Below are 8,350 nucleotides of genomic sequence, written 5' to 3'. Positions count from 1 at the left end.
AGCCTGATTTCTAATGTGGCCCAAGTGGCCACCTTTTCTCTATTTCTACAGGCATCCATCTGAAATTCCCGCCCATGTTTGTATCGTCCCCAGAGGTCCCCTAATTTTCCCAAGAAACAAATCTCCTAGACTGTCAAAATTCCCCTAGACCGTGTAGCTGGACATTGACCCTCGGAGAGAGATAAACAGTAAACTGAGTCAACTGAGCTGTAGCTGTCAGTCATTCTGAGAGATTCTTGACTAGCCTCCAACTCCGAGATCCTACCTCCTCTGCCTCTCCTGTGAGAGTGTGTCACCATGTCTAACAGATTCTGGGTTATTGGCTGTGTGCTATACTGCTTTGGAATTGATCCAGGCTGCAAGATGTCTTAGGTTCCTCAAACTCAGCTGTCATTTCTGTTTTTAAAGTCCCTGTACCGCTAATGGTCCATACCTACAATCCCTGCATTCTTTTTTTTTTTTTTTTTTTTTTTTTTTTTTTTTTTTTTTTGGGGCTGGGGACCAAACCCAGGGCTTTGGCAAGCGCTCTACCACTGAGTTAAATCCCCAACCCCCAATCCCTGCATTCTTAAAGCAGAGGCAGGAGTCCCTTACAAATTCAAGGCCCGCCTAGGCGACATATCAAAGACCAGGTTTGCAATAGCTTCACAAAGAACATCCCTTTCAACAAACAAATAACATCAAGACCATACCTGTGGGTTGCCTGTGGAAGAAAGTTCTCACCAATAATAAACTTTTTAAAGCATTTCTTGGGCTGGGCATGGTATAGGCAGAAAGGTTAGGGTCAGCGTCTATATAGCAAGTCCCAGCATAGTTACGTCCCAGGAGACCCTGTTGCAAACAAACTAAAACCAGGCTAAGTGGGATGGCGATCCCACCACTCAGGAAGCAGAATGGATTTCTGTGAGTTTGAGGACAGCCTGGTCCTCCAACACAGTGAATTCTAGGCCAACCAAGGTCACAGTGAGACCTTGTCTCAACACCCACCCCCCATCCAAATAAAAATGTCTTTCTTTTCAAAAAGGTAAAAGAGGCTTTCAAGATGGTACGGCAGTTCCTGTTAACAACTGTCAGGATCTGAGTTCCATCCCTGTGGCTCATGGTTATCCTCACATACATTCTGTGGCACACATACATAATAAATCTAAGTGTCTGTCTCTGCCCCCGCCCCCCGTGTCTTCTCCACCCCCCTCCCGTGATTTCTCTCAATAAAGGCAAGCAAATAGAATTTGATGAAAGAACCCTGAGGCAGATAGATCAGGAGTCCAACTAACCAAAGTGGATTCCAGACCAGCATGGACTACCTGAAACTCTATCTAAAAAACAGAACAAAATAGTAATGGGGTGGGCAAAGGACATAGGCACTTGGATATTCCACACACCAAGGAATCCTACACCTCACTCAAAGGATCTCTGGCTTCACAGGTCCTTAGATGTAAATTTTCAAACAAGAACCTAGATGCTTAGAGACCTAAACAGTTCCTACATGGAAATCTCCATATCGAGGGTTCATAATTCTCACAACTGAAAGAGACCACATAGACTCATGGGAGTTAAGCTCTGAACTGGGTGTGGGTGCGTCAAGGGATCATGCCGTCATCCCTGGGCACACGACGACGGGCAGAGCACTTGCATGGAATACGAAGCCAGGTGGGAAGACTAGCGACCTGAGGTCAATTCCTGGAACCTACACAAAGGTGGACAGAATTGTCCTCTGATGTCCACAGGGATCCCGAGGCACACATGCACCTGCACACACATAGTATTTCAAACACTTTTTAAAAGTAGAATTTTGTGGGTCAGCACTGTAGCTAGCCACTTCCCAGCTCTGTGGTCTCCGTTAAATGACTTTGCACCCCAGCCTCCCCAGTGATCCAGAATATGGACTATACAGAATTTATTGAGATTTAGCTTAATGTTTGTAAGGAGCTTAGACCAGGTAAATGCCATCAAGTGAGAGTTAGGTACGAATTAGCCATTGTTATTAGCTATAGTCATTAACCACCTGGGGGAACTTCAACTGGATTCGGAGTCTGGGCATCCGTCTGGAAAGGCCTGTCTAGGAGTGTCTTCTGAATGTGATTTGCATAACGGTTGAGGGCCCGCTGACGTCAAGGGCTTCTTGAAGTTCTAGGTCAGCTGCAGCCTTGGAAGTGGTTCCAGCTATAAGACACCAACTGTGGAGTCACCCCACCAACCCCGCTTCCTACTCAACAGCTAAAGCACCAGGAAGTGAAACGGCGGAGGCCCGGTGCCTCCAACTCACCCGTCAATCTCTTCCCACCTCTGTTTCCTTATCTTTTCCCTCACCTTTTATCTCCTATCTGTGAGGACTCTCAGGACTGTGACCAGAGGTAGCTAAACAGGATGAGACAAAATAAAGCAGACTCCCCTATGCGTCCTCCTCCCAAATCCCTTATTCTGTTTATATCTGTCCTGTGTAGACAATCATTTCTCCCCCAAACTGAGCCAATTCTCAGATGCTGGAAATGTTTCATCGAAAGGCAGGCAGCCTCATCATAGAATCCTAGTAATATTATTTGAACCAGATGCTTCATTTGGGCGGTCTAAAATAGTCCCAAAGGGTACTTGCTTCAGCAGCACCTTACTAAAATTAGAAAGACAGAGAGAAGATTAGCATGCAAAGCTGAAATGTAAATCCATAAAACATTTTATAATTAAAAATAAAAGTCGCTCTTCCTTTTACCCTCTTCCCACTTTGTCCCCTCTCTCCCCATTCTCTTCCCTCCTTCTCTCCATGTGCTCATGGCTGGCCTCTACTCCTCTCCTCTACAATTTTATTTCACTACTTCTCTCTTTTTCTCTCTGCCCTACTGCCCTCTTTTTTTTTTTTTTTTTTTTTTTTTTTTTTTTTTTTTTTTTCGAGCTGGGGACCGAACAGGGCCTTGCGCTTGCTAGGCAAGCGCTCTACCACTGAGCTAAATCCCCAACCCCGTCCACTGCCCTCTTAAGTCCCTCCCACGCCCTGAATAAACTCTATTCTACACTAAAAAAAAAAAAGAAGAGAAAAGTCTTCAGGCAGAGGTGGTACACAGCTTTAATCCCAGCACTCAGGAGGCAGAGGCAGAGGCAGAGGCAGGGGGATCTCTTGAGTTTGAGGCCAGCCTGGTCTACATCTTAATATCATCTCTAGTTCCTGTGTAATCTGATATTTCTTGAAGAGTGAATTCCAGGACAGCCAGGGATACACAGAGAAACCCTGTGTCCAAAAACAAATGAAGCTCCTAAGTGAAAGGGGACCCCCCCCCAGCCCCATTGAGAAGTTGTCTCCCAGAGGAAAAGTTAACTCGGGAAGCTTTCAGAGCCTGCCGTGTGGTCATCTATGGCCTCACTCTGACGTCCAGATTGTTCGGGGACCCTCCACTGGGGTTGGGGGAGTCCCAGCTTCAGACCACCCTCTCCTCCCACGTCCACCTCACTCTCACAGCTGCTTCCCTGGTGTTACATCATGGAGGGTGATGAAATCAGCCAGCCATCAGTGGATTTTACCCATGGATGCAATAGGCTGAAAGTCAAGCACGGTCATCGTCGCTCTGTGTGTTTTCAACCACCCAGAGCTTCTGTCTGTGCTGTCTAGCTATGGGGTGGGGGCGAGCAGGGGGGCTGCAATGTTTAAGTTGGACTTCCAGTCCTCCACTCCCTGGAAAAATCATTACCTAAATCCCGCAGAACTGATTGCAACTAAGTGGGCTGAGAAGTAAAGAGGTTCTTAGCCAGCATTCTCACCCGGGGAAATGCCCTTTCAGCAGCCAGGCCTGACAGAATTATTGCCCCTATGCGGCTTCTCAGATCACAAAGTACTACTGTCACCCTCAAAACCAAGACCACCCAGTGAAAAGAACATGGAGAGAAGGAAATGCCTTGGTCTTACATAGAAGGCATTACATAGGAACCAAACTTCGAATGAATCTGAGCTCACCGTGGGATTTGGAGATGAATGAGTGCTGTTTTGGTTTTCCCTCAGGCAAGAGGAAGTGAGGAAATCAGAGTGGGGTTGGGTAAGACTTAAAGCCTTGAGAGGCAAAAAAAAAAAAAAGGATATCAGATTACACAGGAAGGAACTGGAGATATTCATTTAAATGTCCATTACTTCCCTGACCCTTCTGCAGCCATCTGTGTTCCTGGAGAGCATGACACATGTGTCCTGACCTAGGCCTCTAGCCACAGCAGCCTCACCACTCATTTCCCCTGGAACTGAGGTGGCATACCTGGGCTCTCCAAAGAGGGAGGTGATGCAGGGAGGGGAATCCCACCTGCTCTGAGTCACCTGCTAGTGCAAAGGGCGGGCCTTACAGTGCAGGGACCTTAAAAAGAGACTGGGAGACAAAAAGGAAGAAAGCAGGAAGCCACTTAGAAGTCAGACTTCAGAGTTAGAGGCAAAAGGAGGTTGATAGAGGGTCTAGTGCAGAGCACAGAGCCAGCCAGATCTGAGAAGCAGGCAACAGGATGCTGGATTGCAGAGCAATAATACTCCTGTGGCTGTTGCCCTGGGCCACTCAGGGGCTGGCTGTGCCTAGGAGTAGCAGTCCTGACTGGGCTCAGTGCCAGCAGCTCTCCCGGAATCTCTGCACACTAGCCTGGAGTGCACACACACCAGTGGGACAAATGGTAAGTGTCAGCTCCTGGAACCACGCAGAAACCTTCCCAAGCCCTTCAAGGGTGTGGGTTTAATGTAAGCTGTGGCCCTGGGTGGATCTGGAGGGTTGAAGGCCATTGTGGAGTGAGAGAGGACAGAAGATGGGGTCTTCTGGGAAAGCCATGAGCCAGTGGCTGAGGGGAATGCAAAGTGGTCACCTCACCTCGTTGTTCCCACTGCCTCCATTGCAGGATCTACTAAGAGAAGAAGGGGAAGAAGAGACTAAAAGTGACGTGCCCCGTATCCAGTGTGGCGATGGTTGTGATCCCCAAGGTCTCAAGGACAACAGCCAGGTACCACTAAGCAGGTGTTGGTGTGCCTGGGAGAAGGGAGGTGGAAGGAAGCTGGCCATGACCGTTTAGCTCTGAGAGGATGAGGAGCCACAGTGGGTTGAAGCCAGACTGAATTTTGGGTAGTAGGTTTAAAGCCGAAGCCTAAGGGAGTGGAACGCTGTCCAGAGAAAGAAAAAGGAAAACCAGAGGAAAAAGGAAGGCAGGGCACTGGGAAAGAGGATCCACATGTCTCTATTGCTCTCTTCTTTCCCCAGTTCTGTTTGCAAAGGATCCGCCAAGGTCTGGTGTTTTATAAGCACCTGCTGGACTCGGACATCTTCACAGGGGAGCCTTCTCTACTCCCGGACAGCCCTGTGGACCAGCTTCACACCTCCCTACGGGGCCTCAGCCAGCTCCTCCAGGTATGAGCCAGGGATCTGGAAGACGGAACGAGCCAGTGTCTGAAACAGAAGCTGGGAGCTTATATCTGGGATCCTTTCTGACTGTGTCTTCTGTCCTTTAGCCAGAGGATCACCACTGGGAGACTCAACAGATGCCTCGCCTGAGTCCCAGCCAGCAGTGGCAGCGTTCTCTTCTCCGTTCCAAGATCCTTCGCAGCCTCCAGGCCTTTCTGGCCATAGCTGCCCGGGTCTTTGCCCACGGAGCAGCAACTCTGACTGAGCCCTTAGTGCCAACGGCTTAAGGATAGTGCCCAGGTTCCCATGGCTACAGTGATAAAACTAATCCACCAATGCAGACATTGGCAAGCTAATTAACCCATCAGGACTTTTGCTGTTCTTGTTTTGTATGTTTTGTGTGAAGGGCAAGGACACCATTATTAAAGAGAAAAGCAACAAACCCCAGACGGCAGCTCACTAGAGGGAGGAGATGGAGAAGAGGAATCAAGTCAAGCCCTTGGCCTTGGAAGCTGGCAGACATCTGCATGGCAGAAGGGGAAGGGGGTGGAGACGTCGGAGAAACTGTGAGAAGCCTGGAGCATCAGGAAAAGTGAGCCTAGGCTTTGGCCAGAATCTGTAAGTAAAACAAGAAAAAGGGAATGTTATACTCTTCTGAGTGATCCGGGGAAATGTGAAGACTCACAGTGCTCCAGACGGAAGCTCTGTAACTGCCTGCTTAGTCCTTCAGTTCTAACAGAACCCAGCACTAAGAACTAACAGAACTACCAACACGGACTGACTCTCGATACCGACCTGTGACAAAGCTGCGTATTTATTAAGTGGGAAGGGAAAATTTGGTATTATTTATCCTTGTAAGAGTTTAGAGGATTGTTATTTATTCTATTTATAAGGAATTATGTATTTTTTTCAATAAAGATTTATTTATGTGGCTCTCTGGTCTAATTTCTAAGCATAGTCAGGAGAGAAAAGAGATGGGAAAAGTAGGGCCGAGTGATAAAGATGAACCTTTGACGTCTCAGATCAACAGATTCAGAGGTCCTGAGTTCTGAAAGGACACGTTTGTGTCGAGGTCATCAAATGACAACATGGCATCTCCACTGCCTGTCTATGACACGCATCTGTGATGTGTACGTGTGTGTGTACGTGTGTGTGCGTGTGTGTATACAGGTTCACTTCTGTGTGCACATGTATCATGGAGAGCAGAAGTTAATGTTGAGTGTACACACACACACACACACACAGTCTTACCATGTAGTCTCACCATGTAGTCTTGGCTGGCATTAAACTCATCAAGAACTGCCTGTGTCTGCCTCTAACACTGGGGTTAAAGGAGGATGACACATCTCCTGGCTTGTGCCCAGGTCTCTCACTTGAGTCTAGCTTAGCAGATTGATTGGCCTAACCTACCTCACCAACTTGCTCTGGACTCCTGTCTCTGCCTCCCAAGTGCTGAAATCATAGGTGGGGAACAAGACCCACCTGTTATTTATGTAGGCATTGGAGTGCCAATCTCTGGTTCTCACATTTGCCTGGTAAGGGCTTTACCCACTAAACTGTCTCCACAGCTCCTCTGACTTCAGTTTTGTTTTGTTTTAGCTTTTTTGTTTTTAAGCTTTATTTAATATATATACTGTTCTGCCTGCATGCATGCCTACAGGCCAGAAGAGGGCACCTTATCTTATTACAGATGGTTGTGAGCCACCACGTGGTTTCTGGGATTTGAACTCAGGACCTCTGAAAGAGCAGTCAGTGCCCTTAACCGCTGAGCCATCATCTCTCCAGCCCCTGACTTCAGTTTTAAAATACGGTTTTACACCAGCCTGTCCAGAATTTATGTCAGTTTTCCTACCTCGGTGCTGTCTCACACCTGGCTTGAATTTTTGGTGTTTGTTTTTTTGAAATAGGGTATTGCTGTGTAGTCTTGGAACTCCTTGATACATTGGCCAGGATGATGTCCAATTCAAAGCAATCCTCCAGCCCCGAAGTGCTGGGGTCACAGGTGTGCCACCAAGCATGGTAAATTTTTGGTTTGACATCTAAGATAGCCCAAATAGGCTTTGCAATTGTGGCAGGCCTCCTTCCTCAGCCTCCCAAGTGCTGGAAGTGGAAGGTTAAAAGGGGAGGGGGATTAAAAAGAAGAGAGCCGGGGGCTGGAGAGATGGCTCAGAGGTTAAGAGCACTGACTGTTTTTCCAGAGGTCCTGAGTTCAAATCCCAGCAACCACATGGTGGCTCACAACCATCTGTAACAGAATCTGATGCCCTCTTCTGGTGTGTCTGAAGACAGCTACAGTGTACTTATTTGTAGTAAATAAATAAATCTTTAAAAAAAAATAAGGGGTTGGGGATTTAGCTCAGTGGTAGAGCGCTTGCCTAGGAAGCGCAAGGCCCTGGGTTCGATCCCCAGCTCCGAAAAAAAAAACGCAAAAAAAATTTGGAAATAAATAAATAAATAAAATAAATAAATAAAAAAAATAAAAAAAATAAAATAATAATAAAAAAAAAGGGTTGGGGATTTAGCTCAAAGCGCTTGCCTAAAGCCAAATCTCCTCAAGTAAAAAAAAAAAAAAAAAAAAAAAAAAAAAAAAAAATGTAAAAAAAAAAAGAAGAAGAAGAGAGCCGATGCTGGAGATGGCTCAGAGGTTAAGAGCACTGAATGCTCTTCCATAGGACTTGAGTTCAATTCCCAGCAACCACATGGTGGCTCACAACCATCTATAGTGAGACTGATGCCCTCTTCTGGTGTGTCTGAAGATAGCTACATTGTACGCATATACATTAAATAATAAATAAATCTTTAAAAAGAAAAAAAAGAAGAAAGCCAGGAGGGACATATAGGTTTGGAGGGAGGAAAGATAAGGGTTTAGGGGTTGGGGATTTAGCTCAGTGGTAGAGTGCTTGCCTAGGAAGTGCAAGGCCCTGGGTTTGGTCCCCAGCTCCGAAAAAAAGAAACCCCCCCCCAAAAAAAAAAGAAAAAAAAGATAAGGGTGTAATTATATCATA

The 8,350-nt window shown here is 46.7% G+C and overlaps 1 protein-coding gene across 1 annotated transcript; it reads left to right on the top strand.

Annotated features, from left to right (window-relative positions):
- Nucleotides 1-4,071: 4,071 nt before the first annotated feature.
- Il23a (interleukin 23 subunit alpha) lies at nt 4,072-6,278 on the top strand. The gene is made up of 4 exons (XM_032908982.1): nt 4,072-4,629; nt 4,849-4,950; nt 5,205-5,351; nt 5,453-6,278. Exons 1-4 carry the CDS (start codon nt 4,468-4,470, stop codon nt 5,630-5,632), a joined length of 591 nt encoding a protein of 196 aa, XP_032764873.1. The 5' UTR covers nt 4,072-4,467; the 3' UTR covers nt 5,633-6,278.
- The last annotated feature ends 2,072 nt before the right edge of the window (nt 6,279-8,350 follow it).

The sequence above is a fragment of the Rattus rattus genome, chromosome 1 (assembly GCF_011064425.1).
Source record: "Rattus rattus isolate New Zealand chromosome 1, Rrattus_CSIRO_v1, whole genome shotgun sequence".
NCBI classification, from domain to species: Eukaryota; Metazoa; Chordata; class Mammalia; order Rodentia; family Muridae; genus Rattus; species Rattus rattus.
The sequence above is the reverse complement of the archived record's forward strand: the minus strand, read 5'-3'. Positions and strand labels throughout refer to the sequence as shown.

Bases quoted from the DNA above. Each gene is read 5' to 3' on its own strand.
- Il23a (XM_032908982.1), top strand. From the start codon at position 4,468: ATGCTGGATTGCAGAGCAATAATACTCCTGTGGCTGTTGCCCTGGGCC. The intron at 4,951-5,204 runs GTACCACTAAGC...TTCTTTCCCCAG, and splicing joins GTCTCAAGGACAACAGCCAG to TTCTGTTTGCAAAGGATCCG. The intron at 5,352-5,452 runs GTATGAGCCAGG...TCTGTCCTTTAG, and splicing joins GCCTCAGCCAGCTCCTCCAG to CCAGAGGATCACCACTGGGA.